Genomic DNA, 24,847 nt, shown 5'->3' on the forward strand with positions numbered 1-24,847 from the left:
CAAGATGGGACATAACATAATTATAGAGACAGAGCAAACATAACCATTTACATATGACTCAAACGGAAAGGGCTATAAATAATTGCATGTCTGTGCAGTAACGATGTAACAACTGCACAGCTGTCTGCTGAAACTTGACCTGGGTTGGTTAATAATTCATTATTGTGGGAATATGAACATGTAACATGTTAAACCATTAAAACTATTAAGAGACATTATTTGAGAAACACATTAAAACAACTGTTTTTAGATGATTTTTACATACCTTACAATAAATTAAATTAAATAGATAAAAACAAGTTTTGTGGCAATGCCACTAGCGTCTAGACATGTCAAATCAGAAGGTTAAACACATGCAGGGAAACCAATGTTTACCTAAGTTATAGAACACAACACAACACAACACTTTTCTTCATGTTCAAGACTTACAGACTACAAAGGATAAAAAAACGTGGTAAAGACAACAATGTTAACACTTGGCTGCTCATGTCCAAAGAGGTTTTTTTGACATTTTTTACAGTACACGTGTAACATGTAAACTCTCCAGTTGATATCACCATGCTTTCCAAACATTCACCACCATCTAACATGGTGTCATCTATGATCAAGCTTCTCTTCTACACACTTCTATGATAGCATCCTAGAAGTTCTCATCATCCTTCGTACCGATTAGCTGTGTCCGGTACTCCACAGGTATGAAAACTCAAGGTCATATTTTCTTTACTAAAAGTGATTTCTTACTTCGTTACACCGGGATAATTAGGTACTTCACTTGGACATCAATAATCTCAATGTATGCATGACTTTTGGAGAAGGGGTCTTAGGGAATTAATGCCCTTTTGATTTGGCTCATTTGATGCATTTAGCTATATATGCTCAAGGTTATCCCCATCTGCTAGCTTTAGCGGCTTCGGGGTCAGCAGAGAAGAATGGCAGCTTCATTCAGCTATATGCTGATTATTGTGTTCATGTTCACTCTTTTGCACAATTAAAACTATTTAGAAGAACAAAAAGTAAAATCGTTTCCCTTTATTCAGATCTTTGGAGGCCACCTTTCTCAGATCTGGAGACAAAGATGTTTTTCTTTTTACTTTTATGTTTTTAAAAGCTTATTCCACCACTTGTTCTTTGCAGACTACCTTAAGAAAAAAAAGCTGCCTTGAAAGACGGCCAACTGCACTAGCTTGCATCACTGATTAGCTCAATGAAAACAGCCTTTACTTGGAAAACTTTCCAACTCAAAGCTGACAAAGAAAAGCGAATGATCCGTGGCTAGGTCATCCTCATGTTTCAACTGAACTCTTTGAGGCACAAACACCACAAGCACTTTTTAAATTCACTTGAATAGCCAAACAGCGTTTTCTTCTCTCCCGGATGCTTGGATGTGATCAAATGCAGAGCCTCAATTTAAGCTTTGAGTTTAAAAAAGTTGCCATATCAACTGCTTCAAGAGTTGTGTCCCCTTTTTTGTTTCTCTCTTTCTCTCCAAGTGACAGAAGAAGTCCTGTTGAGTTAGCTTGGAGGACATCTGTGTGAGACACCTTTTCTCCATCCTTCTCAACTGTTGGAGCAAGAATCCCAACCATACCGCCTGGACATCCCAGAGGGTTCAGGGGCCCATGAGGGACAAGATGACACAGTCGGCCCCCTTAGACCTTCCAGAATCTTTCGGACCTTCCGCCCTCGTTGACCGGTCGAAGGTCTCGCCTCTTGGACTGTGCTGCTCCGACAACGACAGCTTTCTCCTTCGCCATGTCCTCGTGTGTGAGCAGCAGCGCCTTCTCTCCTCCACCAGCCTTCCACTCGCTCATCTCTTGCTCTCTTCCTGTCCAGCTCTACTCCCATTGTTGCTCTCACTCTTGTGATTGGATGGTTTCTCACGGTCTCTCTCCTGTTACTTTCACACAGTGGTGCTTCGGTTGTAGCAGTGGAAAACGGGTATCCATGTTTGTTCTTTTTTGTTATTACCCCGATTAAAATACCGTTGAACTAAGCTTCACACAGGCCTAGCTCCTTTTCAACAACCTGTCAGACAGATACAACATACATATGTTTACACATTGATACTGTAATTGTTTGTAATATGAATTTGAATTAAAATACTTTTTATTTAGAGAAATAGTAACATGTTTGGAAAATGCCTTTTTGTCTTTCTTGCTGAGAGTTAAATGAGAAGATCGATGCCACTTCCATGTCTACATGGTAAATATGGAGCCATAGACGGTATTTAAGAAGTAAACATTGTCAAGTGGTGTGTGGACTACAATTTTGAAGCCTTGAATCGGGATTTTGGCTGTCATCATTTGCAACCAGTGACTGGAAGTGACCATATTACAACTGCAGAGGAGAGATGGGTGGATCTGACGAATGATTTAAGCCATTAAACCTATCAAGGCCTTATTTTTAGATTAATGAATACAATGCCTTATAAGCCTTTTTAAGGATCACAGGAATCGATGTGGAAGAACATTTGCTCACCGATGCTTTTAAAGCTCTTTAATTAACACATTATAAAACATCTGTTGGTCAGGAGCACTTTCACCATGAAGCTGCCAACAACCAAAGGAAATTCCAGGGAGACACTGGTCTCAGCCAAGAAATAGTTTGGCACCTTTCCCCCCATTAATCGTCAACTTAATGTTTTCACACTAACATTTTTGTACAGATTAAAGAAATGAGATATAATGTGTTAATTAAGTGAGCAGCCTTCAGGTAGATAGAAAACTATTAATCACAAATACAAATTACAGCAGCCTAAGCACATAGTGGTATCAATGCTCTCATCTCATTAACCCTTGGCAAGAAGGTATGTTTCCCAAAATGTCAATCTACGTCTTTAATGTCAATGAGTCATCTTAGTTTTAGTGGAATTACTTACAGTCTAGTACTGGGACAGTCCAGTCACACCATGTTGGTAGGCCCTCTCCCCCTGGTAGGTGGAGTCCTGGGACAAAGCCACGTCAATCTGGGACTTGAACTCATCTCCTAGGTAACTGTCCTATAATGGGACAAACAAAAAGTGAAAGAGGCCAGTCAACAAGTGCTCCTTAATTTTTTTTTCCAGGCGGAAAAGGAAGAAGTGGGTCTGGAAAGATTAAGAAGTCTTTACTTGAAGAGGAAACCTGGACAAACACTTGAAAAACATGTGCTAACAGCCCTGGTGGTAGGGGGGACTAATTGTTCTGAATAAAAAGACACTAGAAAATGCGTGCGTCATAAAATGTACCTACTTAGCACTTCATGAAAACGCTTTAATACAAAATTGATTATAACCTGCGAAAGTTCAGGCTGGGAGAGCCCAGGCTGGCTCATCTGGGACGGCTGGCTCATGTTGATATAGCCCTGCGTCAGAGGCCCCTGGGAGAAGGGTTGGGAGCCCAGGTCCTGGCTGACCTGGCTGCCACTCATGTGGGCTCCATGCCGGTCTGAACCTCCATTCCCTCCACTGTGGTTTCCCATGTTGCCGCGGTTTCTCTGACGCCCACCTCGAGTCCCACCGCCTCCTCCACTGCCTGCCTTTCCTTTTATACCTCCACCACGACCTGGAAGGGGAATTTGTTTGTGAGAAGTGTTCGCAGCAGCTTTAACTGAACAACGTGTGGGCCTTTAAGTACTCCACCCCATAGTTGTATGTATTAGTCACCTGCTGAGGGTCCATTGACCTGTCCCATGTACCCAGGTGGAGGTATGGGGGGCATCACAAGGTTGAAGGGGATAGGAATGTTCAGGGAAGTCATGGGGCTTTGGCCGGTACCGATCATACCGATCTGGTCGTGAGTCTGGAAATACATATTTGACGAACGTCCTGTAGTGGAAAGATGTACAGGTTAATGGCACTCCCTTTACACACATCCACACAAAGTGTTTTTGTATTTGACATGATTTAGTACATGCATTCAACCTCTTTGCAATGGTGTTTTTTTTAGTTGTCCACCATTTGAAATAAAAATCAATGCTGTTAAAAAGGGCTCACCGTTACTGCTGCGGTCATAAACAGATCCAGGAATGAGGGCTTCCCTGGCATCATACATGGCTGTGCTCATAAATCGACCGCCCTGCATCACAAAACAACAAGCAATGCTATTCACAGCGTTTATAGGACATGTCTCATTATTTCTTGCATGTACTCTGATGTATTACCCTGTTTTCTTTAAACTACTTGTCCTAAGTGTACAATTTGAATTGCATACTTGACATACCCCAGTAGAAAATAACCTCATGACCCAGTTAAGAATCCCTTATTTCAACGTTCTACATGCTACGTGTATGTAAAACACAAACACACACTAAACTCACAGGATTTATGGTGTTGACAAGTTTGCGGGGCTTGCTGAATTGCATGAGGCTCTCCCTCAGATTGTTAAGGGGCCCTTCAACCAGGACCTTCTGCTCCTTGTAGTAATTCAAAAGGTGGTTCCACAGAGGCTGCTTGGATAGGGCCTTGGGGTTCCCCACAATAATCACACCATACCTACGAGATATAAGCAGAAGAGGACGTAATGATTAACATGTTATAGTAGAACATTCCACATGGAGGGCCCTCTGGGGCTTGTGCAAACTGGTGTTTTACTTAATTTAGATTTACCTGGCCCTGGTGAGTGCCACATTGAGACGTCTGGGATCGTTGAGGAAGCCGATGCCTTGGTGCTCATTGGCCCTCACACAGGAAAGGATGATGAAGTCCTTCTCTCTGCCTTGAAAGGCATCCACGCTGGCTATTTCCACCTCCTACAGAAAGAATAAAGAGATATCAGTGGAAATTAATTTAATACATTTATGACTAATAACAACGAAAAAGAATAATATTCTGTATCTGCTGAAACCAAGTCCGATCCAATGCATCTAAGCAGAATAGATGCAATGCTGACACAACATGTATCTGGAGCAGTGAATAACAGCTGTAGCCTTCTAAATATTGCACACTTTATTTTTCACAAGCTATTTGATCCAAATACTGAAGGTCCTCCTTCCAAACTGTTAAATTGACAATCTTATTGATATGATATGAATTAACAGCTGACTGGGAGAAAGGAAATGCTGAACCAGTGTCAGAGGACGTATCACTGTTGGACCTACAACAACATCAGATACTGAGTGGAGGTTCGTGACAAACAGGGCACTACAAAACATTTAACTTGCAAAGATATCTGTGACTTTACCTGGTAGAGTTTAGTATGGAGGGAGCCACTGAACTGCATGTACTGGACCAGGTAGGACCTCTGACCCTCGTAGGGCGTAATGATGCCGATCTGACTGGGTTTTGCTCCAGCCTTCAGCAACCTCGTGGTTATTTTCTCCACATTGGCCGCCTCAGTCCTGCATAGACACGGAGAGTGGTTATATGACAAGAACACTGTGTCATTTGAGATGGAACAGAACCCAACTGTGTCTGGACTGAAACACAGCACAGAAAGCGATGTGTCGAAAAGTAAAGTTTCAGAAAACACCAGTGTGTGGTTGACAGTGAATCAGAAATATGTTGAGCTACAACAGAACTGTCAATCTTGAAGAAAACATTAGCTATTTTCACATTAACGGCTCAATATAAATTGCAGGACAAACATAAACATCAGGTCATCGTAATGATCCAAAGAGTTGAAACCTGTTGAGATAGGATGTTCCAGAGCTGGCGATTTCCTCTTGGCCTTGGGTGACATAAAAGAACATAGGCTTGTCAGGCTGCGGCCACTGGAAGTCAAAGCCTTTCTTTACACGGTCAGCTGTAGAAGAGATGAACACACAGATAAGAGTCAGGATCATGTGATTATAGCGAAGTACACCAATTAATGTGGACCTGGATCTATGGATGGTTACAGATGATTCATTATAAAAAATAAAAACACTTCAATGGCTGCAAACAAGAAAAAGCAAAACATAGCCAGTAGCCTGGAAAAACAGCTGAAGTAAATATACCGCTATTATATATATTATATTACATATCATTTTCAGATAGATTTATGACAATAAAAGTCATTAAACGGTCTGCTGTTTGAGGAAAGTGGTTGGGTAAAAGTGAGGGAGCAGCTTCATGCTATTAATGAACATTTAACTGCATGCTGAAGCCTGGGAGGACATTTAGTGGACAGATTAAGGTCCTGAAATTGTTGTTAGTTTACAACTAAAAAACGACACAGGGTAAAAAAAATGTTAGCTAACAGCTAATCACTTATTTAACATTAAAAAGTAGTTTAAGCTACATTGTGTTCAGATGTCTTGCAGCTTTTCGAGGGCAATGTTGAAAGTGAGCTAACATTAGCCTAACACAAATCACTTGCTGTGTCGTTGCCCGTCTCTCATCTCATTCGACTGGACAATGGGAAAACAAGCAAATGACACTTTCCTGCTATACGTTGATGTTTTTTTAAACTGCACAGCAACACAAAATCAACAAGCAAAACACATCACAAGAAAACAAATACAAAAAGCCATCCCAGAATGTCTGATCATGGCTTAAATGACTATAAAGGGAAGGTAAATCATTAGAAGATCACTTTTAACAAATGTCTGGTTTCATCTTACCAGCAGTGACTCCATTCTGCAGCGAGCCCTCATAGAAGATGTTGGAGGGGAAGGCGCTGAGGGCCGGATGCATGCGGTACTGGACCTGCAGACGGATTGGCCGGATCCCCAAAACTACCAGACGCTCAAACAGAGACTGGGAGAGACCTGCTTTAGCTGCCTTCTTACACATCACCACAGGGCCCAGCTGGCAGTGATCACCCACCAGAATCAGCTACGTAACACAAAAGAAAGAATTGTTGACGTTGTAGACCCCACAATGCTGGCAGTCTAAGCAGAGAGCTGATGCCAGAGTCCATCTACTTTCAGCTAGAAAGCTCCTACCTGCTTGGCCCCCAGGACTACAGGCACCATGCACTCTGGCTCGGTGGCCTGGGTGCTCTCATCAATCAAGATTGAGCGGAACTGCATCTTGGCCAGACGAGGATCTCCCGCCCCGACACAGGTGCTGCAGATAACATCAGCATTCTGGGAAAGAGCAAAGGAATACAGTAGAAATCTTAATGAGTAGTGAAATATAATACACAAAAATATTTGTTATAAATGTTTTGCATGGATTAGCATAAAACACAGTAGGAACATAAGCACTAAATAACCATTACATCTAAGTGTGTGTACTATAACTATATAGAAAGTATTTAGTGGCACTGTGGGTTGAGTAAGACCAGTCTTCATACCATCAGCAGCTCCCTCTCAGCAGTGCGTCTCAGAGCTCTGTAGCGCTTCTCGTCTGAGGAGGACAGCTCTCCAGTCTCATCCTTCAGCTGTTGGAGCTTCTGAAGTTCTGGCATACTGCAGGTAGGAATTTGTTGTTGTTTTTTTTAATTCATGCATTAGGAGTACATCCTTCCACCTTATCTATACGCCAGTGTAGCAGTCATCCTGCATACAACTAGAAAAAACTGCCACGATTTCAGATGTGGATGTTTGAGCTACTGTCTTTATTCTATTTGATGTACTTTGTATTTTCTTTTATAATCCTTTTTTTTTAATTACTCTGTTTAATTGCTATTTGTCATTTGTACAATCATTTAATCACAGCTATTCTATATGAATGTTCCTTTTAGTTTATATTTATGTAAAGCACACTGAATATAAATCTGTGTATAAAATGTGCTCTAGAAATAAACTTTCTATTGCTGCAAAGTAAATGCCAATTTCTCCTGTAATTGTTTTATCTAATTCTGCTTTTGTGTGGAATGGCTGCTGTGTGCATGTTAGCATTGTCAATACGTTCCATTTGCATATACTACAATGGTGGAGGAATGCCAACCAGCCATTCTCGTGTGTCACTTGTGTACGCTATAGGGTGACTGACTTGCACACTCACCCACTTGCTGGCTACTTTTAGCACCTGAACCAAATTATCGATACTGTAATCATAGTCATGGCGAGTTACCTGTCCATGTTACGGGTCTGGTTATGCAGAGCCAGGAAGGACACAGGCGAGTCGATAGCCTCCCTGCTCTTGGCACACAGCCTCACCACCTTGAGGCCCGTCTGGTGGATCTTCTCAGTCAGCTGGTCGACAGCAATGTTACTGGGAGCACACACCAGCACTGGCCTGGAGGGACAAAGTTACAATACTGTCCTAGCAACCATAACACATAGCCCAGCCATGTAATACAGCCAAGTAATAAAGCAGTAATAAGTAATAAAATAGTCTTTTGTATGCATCTTACCCATTGCCCTGTCTTGCCAGGTGGTAAACGATGGTCGCAGAGGTTACTGTCTTCCCTGTCCCAGGAGGACCCTGGATCAGACTGAGAGGACGCTGCAGCACCGTCTTCACAGCGTACACCTGCATCACAACAAAATCATGTGATGCTATGCAAGCACAAGACCTAAAATGCTATATTTGAAAACGTTTTACTCCTTGGACTTCAGGGTTTGGGATATGAGTGAGCCGAATGTGATATAATCTGTAATGTAGGTAGGTCATAGGTATAGTTTTTATGATTATTTATTGAAAAACTCTCTCACTGACTTAGCTTTCCACCGTCTCTCTAACTTACTTGTGAGTGGTTGAGGTCAGGCAGGCCTTGAGCAGTGAAGCGTTTGGGCAGCTGACACTTGATCACTACATCCTCTACCTCATGTCCCAGCAGCTTGTGGTAGATGTAACCAGACACTGAAGTCTCATCCACAGCAAACGTCTTCAGGGCACTCTGCATCCTGGATGATGAAGACAGGAATAGAGTTGTAAACTGGATCTATTTCCATTCAGCATTTTCCCAACTCGACCGCACCAAACTATTAACCAACAACATGAATGTATTAATTTACGTGTTTAAGGAAGTGTTTCATGAAAGTCATTCAGTGCACGCTGAAAAGTTTAAAACGTGCTCAGACTCATTAACTGTAGTGAAATGCAAAAAGGTCTTTAAAGCCAGATTTCTTAACTAAATGACCGACTGTCCCAGTGTGTGGCGTTTTATTATGAATACCTGTCAAAGGATGTGGACTTCCACACAAAGTCGACCTGAAAGTTGTGTGGTATCTCCACTGGAGCCCCGGCACTGCTCCTTAGCTCGATGGCAATCTCATCACCATAGTCTGGTACAGTAAGTCAAGGAAGAAGTGGAACCTTTGAACAGGGGCGTTGCTAGACATAAAGCTCTACTGGGGCACAGGCCCCCTATTTCATACATCACAAAAAACATCCTTGAATTCCCGCTGCGTGTATGAAATGTGCTATATAAACTTCCCTTGCTTAGCCCACTATTACTGCCACAGCCATACTGCTGCTGCTAAAACTGAAAGGTAAATATGTAGAGATATTAATCTTTAATTCATATTTATTTCAACATACATTATGAACATTCTCAACATGTTTTTGATGATTTTGGAGTATCGTTCCCACATTTGTGAATGAAGAACATCAGACGTTTGGGGTTGGGGAAATCACAGTGACTGTAAATCTTACTTTAATGCTGAGCCATCACTTGGTTTACAAAGTACTATAAATGAAATTGTATTAAAATGAAAAGATAATGGGGTAAACCGTCAGCTATCTAACTCCTATGAAACAACTCAAAGAGTGATCTGTGATTCAGAGCAGCAGGAATGAGGACTGGTGGTGATTATTGAGTGGTAATAGAAATGTGTACACGTCGTTGTTTGAGCTACTTACTGGAACTACCGCAACACTGTCAGAAACTATGCGCACTGTGCCGCTTCACGCCGGCTACTGCGGGCATTGGGGCGAGCGGGGCAGGTGGGAGAGAGAAGTGGATCATACCGTGACGTGATGGGGGGGTCTGTTGTATTTTTAAAGTAAACCATATCCTGTCTATGGTTTTTTGACCATGTTTAAGCTTGTCAAACACGGACTTGCGTTTAAAAAACAACATAACTGATATTTTTTTTTGCATTTATCTATGCGTGCGCGCCGCGGTGCCCCGGCTACGACATGCACACTGCCGTGCACGGACGTAATGTGTGCGCCGGACCCGGACCACAAGGTGCGCGCCTCAGCTTGTATTTTGGGTTAAACTGCGTTGGTTTGAGATTGTGGATGAAAAAGAAAATCCACTATTTTACCGTTATTATCAATATAAATGAATCCACTGCCAAATATAGTAGCTCGTTAAAACTCGAACGGGAGTTTTTACTGGGGCACGGCAGATCAATACTGGGGCACGTGCCCCAGTAAAAGAGGTCTAGTGACGCCGATGCCTTTGAACATAATACTATTGCACAGTGCTGCAAGATGCCAGTAAATCTGTTACCTAAATGGCTGCAGACATTTCAAGCTCTCTAAACAGGAAAGGCCTCTGCATTTTTTTTTTTTTGTTCAATCAAAATCCAGCTGAATATCAGTGAAGCATTTGAACACACATTGACGTTATAGTTGTTACAACATAAGTAATCTAAAACACTGGCTGCATAAGGTAACGTGTTAGCCATTTTTCAATTTATACAGTAAAATAAACCGAGAGATGAATCTTTGAAAACAACGTAGAACCACTTCACCTGAGTCAGTTGGTTTGTTATTGCAGAGTTATTGATACTTTAGACTAGAATTTAGAGATGTAGGGTATACATGCACCAACAGACGTGATGGTGTTCAGCCTCTGCCTGAGTACTATAAATATGAATATGTAAAAACAGCTGAATGCAAATATAGAATTTGCTTTCAAAAGCTACTGAGGACTGAAGAGACATGTTTGCAGACATTGTAGTTTCCTATAGCTGCCAGTAGATGTTACCAAAGACTCCTTTTAGTACATTTAAGTGAAGCTCACATTAATTAAGAGGTCACTTTGAATTATAAATGTGTGAATTTCAGGCAAGGTAAATAAAAAGTGATTAAATAGAGTACGTCTATTGTAACAGTCATAAGGATACTATCAGGAACTTTGATGACATGTCCAATGCCTTTCCATGGAGGGGCCAGGTCTCCTTTGTACCTCAGGCAAATCTCATCTCCCTGCATCAGTCGCATGTCTACAGGAAGCAGATGACATGGACAAAAAAGACAACGCTGTTAAGTAAGCATCACTTTAAGTTAAGAAGAAAAAAAAGACACACCATTGTAAGTGAAGCCACACATACAAATATTGCAGGGTGCACTCCCACTACACCAACCGTGCTGAGCCCAGGCACGATTGAACCTAAAATCCGGATTGTTTGGCCAGTGTGAGTGCTCCGTTGCGAACTAAAGAACGGTACGCTTCCTCGGCCCCGGCACACTTTGTAACAGCCAGAGTATAACAGGGCACTACCAGTTAACGCCACACGGTGGCGCCTCCTTTTGTTTGGTCACTTGATATCACCTTTCTCCCCTAGTCGACTTCCTTGACTTCAGTAATGTGGATGCTGGTGAAGGCTACAGGTCACGAACTACTTCTTTCTCCGTTTATTGTTTTGCTGAGGGTAATAGTTTATGCCGTGAGACCTGGCTTGTATGGTCTGTATCTGTGAATAAATGTACAGTGCGGAAATCCCTCCACTTCGTCTCCGGCCTCACAACTTTATTTCGTGCTGGAGCTGAGCTATTAGCATCCGTGGCTAAGCTTCTCGCCAATACCATGTTACAACTTGGAAGAGGTGGATTTGAGGACTGTACGGTTCATGCACGCGCACATGCACGGGTACGCAATGTGGACATGACGTAGGCTTTAATCGATAGGCCGTCCCACTCATTTTCTCTCAGTGTTCAACTCGGATCTCCCCCTGCTTTCTAGCCGATATATGACTGAAAATACTGTTGATGACTGTGTAGGACACAGCGGGATTCTGGGTCAGGCTTCATGGTGTGAGCAGTACTGGACCGGTACTTTTATAATGAAAATGCCGATGTGTGTCTCCCTCCAAAAAAAACATCAAGTCATGCGTGTGTCGTATTACGATGTGATGACGTATGTACTATAGGGCATCGGGCCGAGGCCCGTTTGGGCTGGAGCAGTGTGAGTGCAAACCAGTGGGGGAGCAATCATGCCCTAAATGACATCGGAACTTGAATAATTGTTTGGTTATCACTTGTTTTAACTATAAATACATACCTGAGTCTGTCTTGGGAAGAGTGAAATAAGCAATCCTCTTCTTATTCAGACCCAAGTCCCATCTGACAGTAATGTTGTCTTGAGTCTGTTAAGAAGCAAAATTAAACAATATTTCTAACACTTAAACGGCAGTAGAAACCAGCTTTATAGAACAAGCTAAATTCAACTGAATCAATTTGTTGATTAGTTATTTGTTCAAATGTTAAATAACTAGATTACTTTTTTTGTCAATCCTGTTTGCTACAACATACAGAGGATACATGTTTTTCAATTTCTTTTCTACCTGAGACTCTTTGAGTTTCTTATCGTAGTCAGCCTCGAGCTTCACAAGCGGACCAAAGATGTTCTGGTACTGGTAGGCATCCTCATAGCGTAGCAGCACATGCTGGGGCTCCTCATCCACACCAGGCTTTTCCAAGTCCTCCAAGGTCGCAGTGGGATTTTCCTATCACAAGTAAACACACACACACAAGCCATCACACATGATGAAAGAAAGTTTAAAATAGAATGGATACTAGTTGAGTGTTTTCTATTTATATACTCAAATCTCTAAAATTCTAACTGAGATTAGACCAAATATTTTCACAAAAGACATTTAGACATGCCATAGTAAAAAAAACTTGGAAATAATAAATTGCATGGTTGGAAAATACCATTTACGTCAGTTACAGGGTCCTAGTTTTGTGACTCACTGTCGCAGCTTACTGGGAACTTTAAAGAACCAGAATTAATGTTATTAATAAAACCTGTGCTTTTACTACAATGACAAGTTAAAATGACTGCTGTAAAAAGGTCAATGAGCACATAGAAAATAAAAAAGTAAAAATGTTAAGTACATGTGACTATATATACACAACAGGAAACTTTAAAAAAGAGGAAACAAAATACCTCAGTAAACACAGTAAAGTTATTTGCATCACACCCAACAGAATCTAGTTAACTGTATAGATAGCCCAACCCATGCTCAAATTCAAGTTAAGCGAGTTTAGAATATTTACATAGTACAAAGGCAGGCGTGCCGCAACAGTTGCACTGACATACCTTCCAAAGTTCCTCCAGCTTGTTGATCTGCTGGGCAGTGATCTGACGAGCCCTGAGCTGCTCCTGCTCTGAAGGGATTTTCACCAGCCACGACAGGAAGCAGCGGTCCTGGATGAGAGGCTGCCACTGTGAGCTGTCCCAGTTGATGTCCTTCAGGCTGCTTTGGCTGGCACATGGCTGCCTGTAATGCAAAACACAAATGTCAAACAGCACCTGTTAAAGTCGCTATGATGGCCCCATTTAGCAGGAAGGTCAGTATGCACGGGAGGCTACATAAAAAGGCACCCTTACCTGCACAGTAGCACCACCACTGAGTCGGCTTTGGCAGGTATGAAGCCCAGAAGGAAGACGTTGCGACAGCCGCAGTTGTAGCACTCCAATACCGTTTCCCCCAGAGGGCCATCCTTATGCAGGGTCACCTCCTTGGACTTTGCTCTCACCAGATGGTTTACAATGTGGCTAAAAGTGGAGGGAATGACAATGAATGCATCAGAAGGATGAAATGCACAATAATACAGTCCTGTATAGAATGAGGGTTTATTGTCTATTAATTTGACATAGGTTTCACACATAGGTCTTGGCGATTTTTATTTTAATCAGATTCAAATAAAACATGCACAAGAATACAGGAAATCTATCTCCAAGATGCACCGCAGACAAATAATCATTATTATATAATAACGACCCCAAAAAACGAATAGTATCTTGCTGATGTTTTCTGGTATCATTACAAGGCTGATTTGGTTTCAAGGTATCTCGTGATCTGTTTTTACCTCCATATAACCAGTGGCCCATTTATGAACGAGGCTTTTAAACACAACAAAGACTTATTATTACAGTCACTGTGTACTGTACTCCTGCTTTGATGTTATTGTACCTGTAAAATTACCCTACCCAGGTTAATTTAGCCAAGTAGACAACAGGGAGGCTCAATTAAAACTGGATTAGTCACTGTGTCTTACCTGCCGGATGTGTTTCCACGACCATTACAAAACCACTTCTTGCTGGTGTTGCAGTAGACCACACAGGCTGGATCATGAATACCACAGTAACTAAAATAGAAGTGAAAAAATGAACAAAATAAACCCAAATCACTACAATTAAGAGCACATACCTGTTTAAAATCTAGTAGCCTGGTCAGTGAAAAAACATGAAAGATGAGCACAACTTGTGATAAATTTAAAAATTCAATCCCATGCACAATAATCTCACATGCACAGTAAAGTGATTTTTCAGGAACAATTTAATATGCACAATAATTAGAGCACAAATCAGTCAGGTCAATATGTCAACATTATCAACTCACTGAAGATATATTGGTATTGCTGATAAATTACAAGAAATTGAAGTATAGATATGTCAAAAACCCAGTGTGTATGTTTTTAAACAATGTCACCAGAGAATAAAGGCAGGTTTATTTTAACTGGAAATTGTCCTGCACTTTAAAAAAATCTTTAAAATGTTCATTTATGTTCTGGGTTGTCTAATGAAAAATTATTATTGGTCAATACATTTTTGAGATTTTCCATTAATCCATCAAATATTAGAAAGAGGAGAGTGGCAAGAAAACTGAGGCCCAAATAGTCATTGTCTGTTCAACCATCAGATAATTTTTTTTCCAAAAATTGTCATCCAATTTGTCTATATTATGTATGTATAAGTATATATACATAATAGTATTATTTGGCACAGCCGAACTAACAGCCGTAATAATAATTATAATAATAAAAATAATAATAATAAACAGAAAATGAAATAAAAATCTTAAAAAAATATTTTTCCACTCTTTATGATGACAGGTGTGGCACATTAATCTGGTCATTTTTTACCTGCAGGCGTGCAGAGGGAGATCCTTAGTGTAGTAGGTGTCCTCCTCATCCTCCTCAAAGTTCAGCTCTGCCAGCAGCTGACTGGCTTTCACCACAGGGTCGTCTCCATTCTGGAGCAGGCCGGTAGGGCCGTTGACCTAAAGAGCCGGTAGAGGATCACAACTATGAACTCTGACGTCAACCTGGGTGACACCTGATGTCAACATGTTGTAGGATAATCCAACGATGGGGAATTTTATTGAGAAAAAACTGCCAGTGACATCTATTATGCCTTGTATGGTTATATATTTAACTTGCAGTGTTGCTGTCTGTCATATCAACAAACGGTTTGCTGACAGCGACACTGATTGGATCCCTCTATCGGTAGCTAAGTTACCGGTCTCCTCTCGGAGGATACTGTAACGTCAAGTGTTTATTGCATGTAAACGTTACAAAATGTGAATATTTTAATATATTTGCGGCTGCCACACGAGCAAATACCTGTCGCTGTTGGTTTGTATGGCATTACAAGTTCTGCCTTGACATGCTAACGTTAGCCGTGTCAGAATGCTAGCTGAGCTGTCAGCCAGCTAACTGCGCGAGCTAGCTAGCTAGCGCGCTAGCCAATTAACGGGATGAAAGCGTGGTAACAGATTGGAGGCGTCATCGAGCTATCTGGAGGTAGCCGAGGGATGTTGTGAGCTAACGTCAGCTAACTCACATTTTGTCAACACGGGAAGAAGGCATTTCGACACCGAGCCGCAGCCAAATAACCACACGCACCTGGTTGTCAAGCTGGCTCTGGGTCTGGCCTTGGGTCTGGGTCTGGCTCGGCAGAGTGAAATCGGTGAAGTCATACTCGGAGCCCTGGGTGTCCGCTCCCAGCAGCTCGGCTTCCTCGGTGTCGAGGAACGTTAGAGTCTGCGAGCTCGGCCCGTACGCCTCCACGCTCATGTTTTCACCTTCCGTTTAACGGTATTTACACGGCCCCGACCAATATAATCCACAAACTGTTGCTGCTCCCGGAGAAACTAAATAGCCGAGACACAGTGGTGATGATACAATTATAAATACTGGTGGTGATAGAGGGAGGCTCGACTGCGGCTGCATTCCGTTTGTCTTCTCCCCCGCACGTTTCCTCTCCTCCCTCACTCCCACTTGTCTCCTCCCTCACTCCCACTTGTCTCCTCCAGTGAGCCACCTGCAGGAATCGAGTGGAGGATAGGAGATAAGGAGATGGACGTGAGCAGAATCCAATGCAGGACGTTCATTTATCATATGACCATAAAAGCCCCTCTATTTCATTTAATTAGCCTAACCATTAGGAAATAAAGGTGCAAGCTGAGCCAGGGAGAGATTAAGCGTATTTAAAGCGTTTTCATATTTTTTATTTTATTTGAACAATTTATTCAACAGTCAATGCTCACTGATAAACAGAAAAATATATGTGAGTTAGAGTTGAGGCCTTGTATATGAGTTTTAGTTTGTATCAGTTGTCCCTGCCCAAAAGGTGCACTAAAATAGGATAAAATGACATATATTAGAAAGTGTATACTTAACATATTACATTATCAAATATACAGGCTATTTCTATTTCTGTACACCAATAAATAATGCCACAGATGACACATATTACGTGCAAATAAAACAATTTAAAAAAACAGCTAACAAGAACAACTGACAGATAGTTTTAATGTTCTATTTGTACCTATATTTGGGAAAATCTATTTAAATATGCACCCTTAACAGGATGTATGCGTTTTATGAAGATTGGACATTAGAGATCATCATATTAAAATCCTTCCTCATAGGCTAGGGCTCACTAGAACATGTGCCCCCATGAAAAAAAACCCAACAACATCTATTAAACTAGATATCTGCTGTGCATTACATATGCACTCCCTGAACTTCAGTCAGTGAGCTAGTTATTTTTAAACTAATAGTTCTACTTTATGTCCACAGCTGGAACCTTGTCTTCATCTCTTAACAGGTTAGGAAAGCTCTGAGGCTCTCCCAAATCAGGGTTCTTAGAGCTTACAAAATGGGACTAAATATGCATGGGTGAAATTTACTATTTTTAGGTATAACACAAACAGCTACAGACCTTGATAATGAGTGTTCAAGCAGTTTTTTAAAACAAAATTTCAGTAACACTGTGTTTCAATCAATTATTCAGTCGTGCACAGATCTATCAGGAACCTGTTTGGCAGGTCTGTCAAACCAGGACCACACCCAGTGTTGCTGTAACTCCCCATGCAACAAAAGAAACTGTATTAAAAATATTAAAGTATTAATTGGGAGACAACACATGACAAAGCAGTTGATAATTGGCTCACTGCACAAATATTCTCAATGTATTAGGAAAAAATCTGACTTAAATCCTGTCTTTCTAACATCAAAAGTATATAAAAATACAGAATAGAATCCAGAATTATTGTCGTCTTCTTCTCATCTCACTCTATCTTTAACCAATTTAGAAATTTAGAAAAGGGCTTTATAAATGCAGGTCCATTTACCGTTTACTCTATTTTTTTCTTGCCCAGCCTTGTCTTTTCATCTGGATAACACATACAAGCCTCATCAGGCAAAACCTTTTTTTCCTGGCTTACTTGGTGAGAAACCTATATGACTAAATTCAGACATGACTTAAACAGGCAACACTGGCATTATTATCTTTGAGTCTGAAAGTACATAATGTCATCATGGGTGTGGTTCTTTGTGTAACACACAAAGCCCAATAACGTGTGCTTGAATAATTACAATTTTTTGTGCATGAAAGTTTCTTTCCAACTCACAAGGACAAATACAAAACAAAACAAGCCTGTGCAAAGTGTTTTAATTATACGCAGCTTTAAGACGGCTTAAAGCTGCAAAGGACGGACACATTAAATTGATCAACATTACTTAATATTGTTTGCATGTGCAAGATATTCCCTGAGACAAACACATAATTTTTAAGTGTGACATCTTTACATTTCTTCAGGTTCCTATAATTTCTCTGGTGCAAACATGAGCAACACAAGGAGGAATGGCAGCATAAATCATACAGAGTGAGAAAACAGTGAGAGGACAGCCTCACAGTTGAAGGAAGAGTAACCATGAACATTCCCACAGTGTGTCACCCTATATAGCTTGTAGTTTTAGCTTCTACCTTGTTAGTTCTACGACTATTATATCTTAATATAGTCAAACAAATCCCCCCTTTCACATTATACAATGTTAGCATGTCCACAATTGTTGTTGACATATTGTCACAGTCTCATCAGAGGCAGAATTGGACTAAAACTCACAGATGATGAACGAGATGCTGTAGTCAACGTGTCAGTGGTTTGGAGATACAACACAAGGGTTAAAACTGCCACTGATATTACAGTTAAAAGCAACCATTCTTTTCTGGAGCTAACGGTTCACTATCTTGAGGTACCACTCTCTGCACTACAAGTCATCCGGCAGGTGTCGACTCTTGTGATTGCAGGTCTCGTTGTGTTTGTGGTCCAGTTCCAGCAGCGTCAGCATCTCCCGTACAGCCGCCTGAAGAGCTCTGCCCAGGTCCTGGCTGCTGTAGGGTTTGCCAAGTGGAGGTACGTGAACGAAGGCAGCGTGACCCTGCCCCAGGTACAGAGAGGTGTAGTACGTGTAGTCACACAGATACCTGACGCGGAGCCAAAAGATGGATGTTGCCAAGCAGAGGTGTCAGGAGAAAGTGACAGTTAGAGGGGAATGCAAGTGACAAAGGCTATGAGCCAAATTTGCAAAACAGTATATGCCCCTGTCTAATAGTAACTGTAGGCCCAACGGATATTTTGACGCGTCACAGAAGGGAAAACACCTTTGCATTTCCTGCTCTGATAAGCAGAGTGTGTGCATGTGTGAATACGAGTTAATAATATCACTTACCTTCCAGCATCCTTAGATACAGAGAGAGTGACCCCGAGGCCAGAGTCATTGACCCTTTTGCAGACGGTGTCCATGTCCAGGACTGAGTGTATGCAGTCAGGGCCACTGTCCATGCAGCACTGGGAAGCTGGGCAGAAGCTGCAGTTGTCCGTCCGTTTGTAACCCTTGTTGTGGCCGCACTGCTCCAGAGTCACAGTGGTCGCTAACCCAGAAACACCGACATGGACCATCAGCTGCACGCAGGACCCAAAAGGCAGAAATGGCAAAATGTTTTGTTGCTTTTGAATGGATTTTAACATTTCATATACAACGTTATGATGTTTTTTGGATACCTGTGGCTGGTGTTTTTCCCACAGAGATGGCAGTAGGCCCTGAACAGCCTGGTATTCAACAGGCACCTCACACACATGAAGGTCTACTGCTTCACCCAACCCTAATTTCTCCAGTTCCTACGAGCACAGGAAACATAAATTAAATGCAACTTAATGACAACCCCTCAGGTTTCAGTGTGTAACGCTAAACTTCTCTATTTAAATGTCACATTCATAAAAGTCCTTACATGGCACTTTTGTTAAACATGGACAACCTGATGATTACTGATACCTGTACTGCCACCCAGCTGGAATTTACTGCATGCTCACCAAAAGGCTCAAAGCCTGCAGGGAAAAAAAGTACAGCAAAAATGATTCTGCAGCAATGAGACACAGTGCAGCAAAGTAAATAATAAACCTGCGGATGCTAATCTGTCATGGAGAGAAGTGATAAGCATGTAAAACATTCTGAATTCAAAGTCCAAAGGTAACAAGTTAAACATTAATTGTAGTAATATCACAGTAGAGCCACAGCATGATTTCTTTCTGGCAATTGAGCAGCAAAAAAATTACATGTATTCAGTCTCTCGACACATATCTTTGTTTCCTTATCTAAACCACCACAGAAAAACCCTCCTCTCCCGCTGTATTACTCTCTGAAGAACATCAGTGTCATTACATATTTACATTTATTAACATGAACACGAGCAGTGAAGTGCAGCTCGGACACAAACAGACCATTCTATGAGCTGAAACAGCACTGATATAAAGAAGACACATTCCTCTCTCCAGTCCTCATACCAAATTAAAACCTCTCACCTGTTACTACTACTTTCTTCCTATTGGCCATCACCCTCGGTTGTTATGACAGGAATTCTCATAGAGCTGTAATAAGGGGATCAAATATCCCAAACAAGAACCCCAGGATTGTCTACGCTTGCTGCCGTCTTCTTCTTCTTCTCAGAAGCTGAAAGGAAGTGACACACCAGATCTGGGTGAATCATACTGCCATCTAATGTACGGGCATGCAACCTTCAGCAGGAGTTCATTCTACAAGAATGCATTTGGCTAAGAAGCAAAAAACAACAACACAACAACAAAAGAGGACTCACAAATTCTTCAACATAGCAAAATACATTTTCCGGTCAAAAAAAAGAGGACAGGACAGGACAGGATGAAAACGGATCCTTTTAATCCAACTGGTTTAATCTAATAGAAAGGAATTCAAGCCATGGGTGTGCTGTAAATGAAAACCAAGCATCTGCACTGCATTCACAGATTAAAGGTCAGAGAAGCAGTCGCGTGAGTGGCCAGCTGAAGTTATTGAAAAACAACCGTCTCTCCATCAATGAGAACCGTTGAAAACAGCCCATGAATGAACATTTAACCCCCGACCAGCTGCTCCAGTTGAGCTGCTTAGTGGTTTTACTGGGCAGCTCCCAGGTGTGAATGTCTGCACTGTGAGAGCGTGAGAGTTACTCAGGGTGTTGCTGAACATGCACGATCAGTTAGCTTCTCCCGAGAGAGTTGAAGTCAAAGGACACTTTTTCTGGCTGAGGGAGGAGAAACTGTATCTTACACAACCTCTGACACTCCATTACCTGAGTGTAGAAGACAAGCCTTCTTCCGAGGTTGTCACGAACGCAGAGCTAATTTAATATCACCTTACAGCCCCTTTTTTCATTCACAGCGCTGTCCACACCCTTGTTGCGAAATGACTCACACATTCTGGACACTGCACCCTATGTGGCTCCAAGCTGGCACAGTGAAGAAAATATCCTCTCCATAGGGTGGAGTTTTTTTTTTTTTTCTGGAAAAGTATTTTGAGGTTAATGTTTCAAACAAATGTCTGTCATTCATAGCTCTACGGTTACAGAATCAACAGTGATTTCTACTACTGAATCACAACACACACACACACACACACACACACACACACACACACACACACACACACACACACACACACACACACACACACACACACACACACACACACACGCACAGACACACACCTCCACTAACCACCTACACAACCTGCACTGCAGTCGCTAACAACCCCCTCCCCCTCAACCCGTTCACCTTCCTCCCTCTATCTCGCCTGCGTCACTTGCTATGTCAGTGTTGCCATGGAAACTAATGATGCCCTCTCTGCTCCGTGGTGCTGATGCAGACGGTCTGATGACGTCCTTGCAGTGTATGGGCAGAATAACAATATTCTTGTTTCCACCCCAGGGCCAGACTCAATGTCTTTTAGACTGCATACTGGATGTTTTTGTGTCTTTAATTATTATGATATTCTATAATGCTCTATAATTTTCTGTTCTATTATATGCTACAATGCTGTATCCTATTATATTATTTCCTGCTCGAGTATGTCACATGCTTTTCTGCTGTATTATATTCTATAATGCTCTTTTTTATTATCTGTTATGTTCTTTTATATTATATAATGTTATATTCTATTACATAATGTTTCATTCTATTATTTTCTGTTTTGTAATATTGTGTTTTTAATATATTCTTTTCCATTCTCTTACAATGCTCTATTCTAGTATTTTCTTTTCTATTCCATTTTATTCTATTACATTCCATTCTACTCTATAATGTTATCTTATTTTATTAGAATGATATATTTTTAATGTCACTGCTTAGTGTTCATTGTGATGACTAAAATCGGTGTGTATATTATGGAACAGACTGTCTAAATGAAGAGACTGAGGATAGCACCAGACATCCGAACCTTTAACCTTTCCACATGGTATTCTCAATCACAGAAAACACATGGTTTCCTCATTCTACTGTCACTGTTTCCTTCCACTTTTTGTAGTGGACTCTCAGTTTCCCTAGAAACACTTTCAGTCCACTTCCAGGCTGTAACACTTCATTTAGTCTCCCTGTCTCCTGTGAGGTCTGAATGTGATCTAATGAGCTGGAACAAGAGGTCTTTGCAATGATTAGTGTTTTAAAGTCCGATGGATTGGAATAAAATATGAATTTGGTTTGAACTTGAACACACATCCTGGTTTCATCCTGGAGCCTCGTTTTATGAAATTGTTAGAATAGCTTTACTTGTGGGATAAATGTATGTGGAATCAAACCTGACGTCATCTAAATCTGACTTGTATCTTCTATTATGTTATGGTGCCTTTTAAAAGGCGCTTTAGCCTGCCTTCGTTGAAGGAATATTTTCTGTTCCTCTGTTCTTTCTGGCCTCGCCTCTTACACCTTCCCCGCCCAGTCTCTGCTCTCTTTTGGCGACCCTGAGCTTTTTTATGCTATGACATCAAACCACAATGCATTGCACTGTTTGTAGTTTACCTAAAGTCTCCATGGCAATAAAGACCGGCTCGGCCCCTTATTCAAATTGAACCGGAAACCAACGTCATTTTGGGCCAATCTCCGCGCTCTGGAGTGACATAATGGAATTTTTAGGGCTAGAAAGCGAGCGAGGTCTGGCGCTGCGCATAGCAGTCGTGCCATCGGGAAAAGACAATATCGTCCGCGCGCCGAAGAGAGACACCAGAGCCCCTTAGGCAGAGCGGATCAAGTGGTCGTCTGGTACAGGGACCGATACACAAGGAACCGGGACCGGATCGGAACAAGGATCAGCTGATTTCCTCATGTTTCGAGTATGATTGCTGAAGGATCGTTAATGCGTAACGCTCCACACTCCCTCGTGTGAGGGTGTAGAATGGAAACAACCCTCTACCCAGGCACCGTGGTGAACACTCCGAGGGGCTCCAGCATCTATTCCCAGGGCACGATGATGAAGAAGGACATTAACCTTAACCTGGACGACCACAACTCCGAGCTCAAATCAAATCCGCTCCGGGACACAGACGGACTCCTCAACTCCCCAGACCTGGGACTCTTGAAACTAACCTCCCCGGACCTGGAGCGCCTTATCATCCAGTCGAACGGTCTTGTGGCCGGCGCCAACCCGGCCTCCCAGTTCCTGTACCCGAAGTCGGCCAGCGACGAGCAGGAGTTCGCGGAAGGGTTCGTCAAGGCGCTGGAGGATCTCCACAAGCAGAATCAGCTGAGCGAGGCGGGCTGCGTGTCCGTGGATAGGCTGGATCTCCTCGGATCAGCCAACGCGGTCGGGTCCGGCGGGCTCCACGCCTCGGACCTCCCTGTTTACACGACTTTGAACGGCTATGCGGCGAGTCCGCTCGGAGCCACCACCATCAACTACTCCACGGACACCATCCCCTTCCCGCCGCCTCCGTCTCATCTGGCCAGCGCGCAGCAACAGGCCGCCGCCGCGGCTGCCCTGTCACGACTGCAGGCTGCCGGTCTGGTGAAGGACGAGCCCCAGACCGTGCCGGACATGCAGAGCTTCGGGGACAGCCCACCTCTGTCCCCGATCGACATGGACAACCAGGAGCGCATCAAGGCGGAGAGGAAAAAGCTGCGGAACAGGATAGCCGCCTCCAAATGCCGCAAGAGAAAGCTGGAGAGGATCTCTCGGCTGGAGGACAAGGTCAAGAACCTGAAAACGCAGAATACCGAGCTGGCGTCCACGGCCAGCGTCCTCAGGGAGCAAGTGGCCCAGCTGAAGCAGAAGGTGATGAACCATGTCAGCAGCGGATGCCAGCTTTTACCAAACCAGGTCCAGGCTTACTAAAAACCTGCAGTAATTGGTGCTCTTCGTGGATGTTTTTTTTAAATATGCTCCGAGGATACACAGGCCTGTATTATGAGGAACATTTGCCTTTTTGCAACACTAAATCTTTATCAGAGACTTGATGCGAGGTCTGCAAACTGCACCGTCCGTATGAAAGCCTGTAACTGGGAAACAAAACATTTGTTCTGCACAGTGCAATGGCCAGGCCTCGATGAGTCCACTGGAATAATGACATGTTAACCAGCAGCAGGTGTGGGCTGCAGCCTCTTCTGATTCGTGGGGAATCTGGCAGTGTTATGCAGCAAACAGACTTATTTTGTAGCCCTGACATTTTTTTGTGGGAGGGGGAAGCCATGTAGCAAACTGCTATCCAGGGGACTGTTTTCGGGATAGTGAGTGTTTTATCTGTGTGTAAGCTGGACAATCTCAACGAGAGTGCAACCAAACACCAGGGTGCCACCAAGTGCTGTCACCCAACGTGTAATATAATGCCTTACTTGTTTACAAGCACTTAGCAATGACAAATATATATATTTTATTTACTGAAACATTTCTTATTTTACATATGGTCTTACTTCTCTTGTTCCTTCAATTTTTGTTGCAAAAAAAGAAAAAAAAGAAAAGAACACTGCATGTCTCGTCGCTTATGTGTACAGTAACCATTGTATTTTTTATTATGGTGTCTGCAGTGTAGTTCTTTGGTAGCCAAAACTTCCATGAATGTACGTGTACGCGCTGATGAACCCTATCTATCCATGTGTAATGGACTTTCAAGTCTACCTGACATTTATTAAATTCACTACATTACTACATTACATTAAGCTCATGTGTTTTGTTTCACGTATGGAGGTTCTATTTGCTTTATTGTTAGAAAGAACATCAGTGAGAGTAATTACTAGATTTTACCATTGTAAAATGTACCATTGCAAGCATCTTCTCTTAAACAGCTGGCTCTGTGGGTGATGTATTAAGTGCAGTAGAGATGCTGAACCAAACCATAGATGGTCAAACAAGCCTGAGGGTTGAAACAAGACATTATGGCAGTATTATGCCCTCTGCTGGGCACAATACAACTTACACCAAGCCATTTCCGAAACATCACATGTGCACTTCTTGTAAATTGTAAATCTGACA

The 24,847-nt window shown here is 42.2% G+C and overlaps 2 protein-coding genes and 1 pseudogene across 3 annotated transcripts; 1 reads left to right on the forward strand and 2 right to left on the reverse strand.

The window, feature by feature from the left end:
* Positions 1–432: 432 nt before the first annotated feature.
* LOC311012541 (regulator of nonsense transcripts 1-like) lies at positions 433–15,965 on the reverse strand. The gene is made up of 24 exons (XM_084008014.1): positions 15,659–15,965; positions 14,897–15,033; positions 14,030–14,119; positions 13,359–13,526; positions 13,068–13,248; positions 12,310–12,471; positions 12,027–12,111; positions 10,870–10,968; positions 8,967–9,075; positions 8,535–8,694; positions 8,202–8,320; positions 7,919–8,083; positions 7,197–7,311; positions 6,844–6,987; positions 6,520–6,733; positions 5,603–5,720; positions 5,160–5,316; positions 4,586–4,728; positions 4,297–4,471; positions 3,974–4,055; positions 3,644–3,805; positions 3,274–3,542; positions 2,879–2,998; positions 433–2,025 (listed from the first exon to the last, which is right to left on the reverse strand). Exons 1-23 carry the CDS (start codon positions 15,827–15,829, stop codon positions 2,882–2,884), a joined length of 3,342 nt encoding a protein of 1,113 aa, XP_083864140.1. The 5' UTR covers positions 15,830–15,965; the 3' UTR covers positions 433–2,025; positions 2,879–2,881.
* Positions 15,966–17,700: 1,735 nt separating this feature from the next.
* LOC311012561 (pyroglutamyl-peptidase 1-like) lies at positions 17,701–20,038 on the reverse strand. The gene is made up of 5 exons (XM_084008049.1): positions 19,903–20,038; positions 19,376–19,428; positions 19,105–19,221; positions 18,773–19,005; positions 17,701–18,527 (listed from the first exon to the last, which is right to left on the reverse strand). Exons 1-5 carry the CDS (start codon positions 19,931–19,933, stop codon positions 18,311–18,313), a joined length of 651 nt encoding a protein of 216 aa, XP_083864175.1. The 5' UTR covers positions 19,934–20,038; the 3' UTR covers positions 17,701–18,310.
* Positions 20,039–22,515: 2,477 nt separating this feature from the next.
* LOC311012553 (transcription factor JunD pseudogene) lies at positions 22,516–24,528 on the forward strand (annotated as a pseudogene). Its single transcript, XR_014599443.1, has 2 exons — positions 22,516–24,295; positions 24,338–24,528. The product of XR_014599443.1 is annotated as a transcription factor JunD pseudogene (transcript).
* The last annotated feature ends 319 nt before the right edge of the window (positions 24,529–24,847 follow it).

This window comes from Eutrigla gurnardus (genome assembly GCF_963514095.1).
Source record: "Eutrigla gurnardus genome assembly, chromosome: 4".
NCBI lineage: Eukaryota > Metazoa > Chordata > Actinopteri > Perciformes > Triglidae > Eutrigla > Eutrigla gurnardus.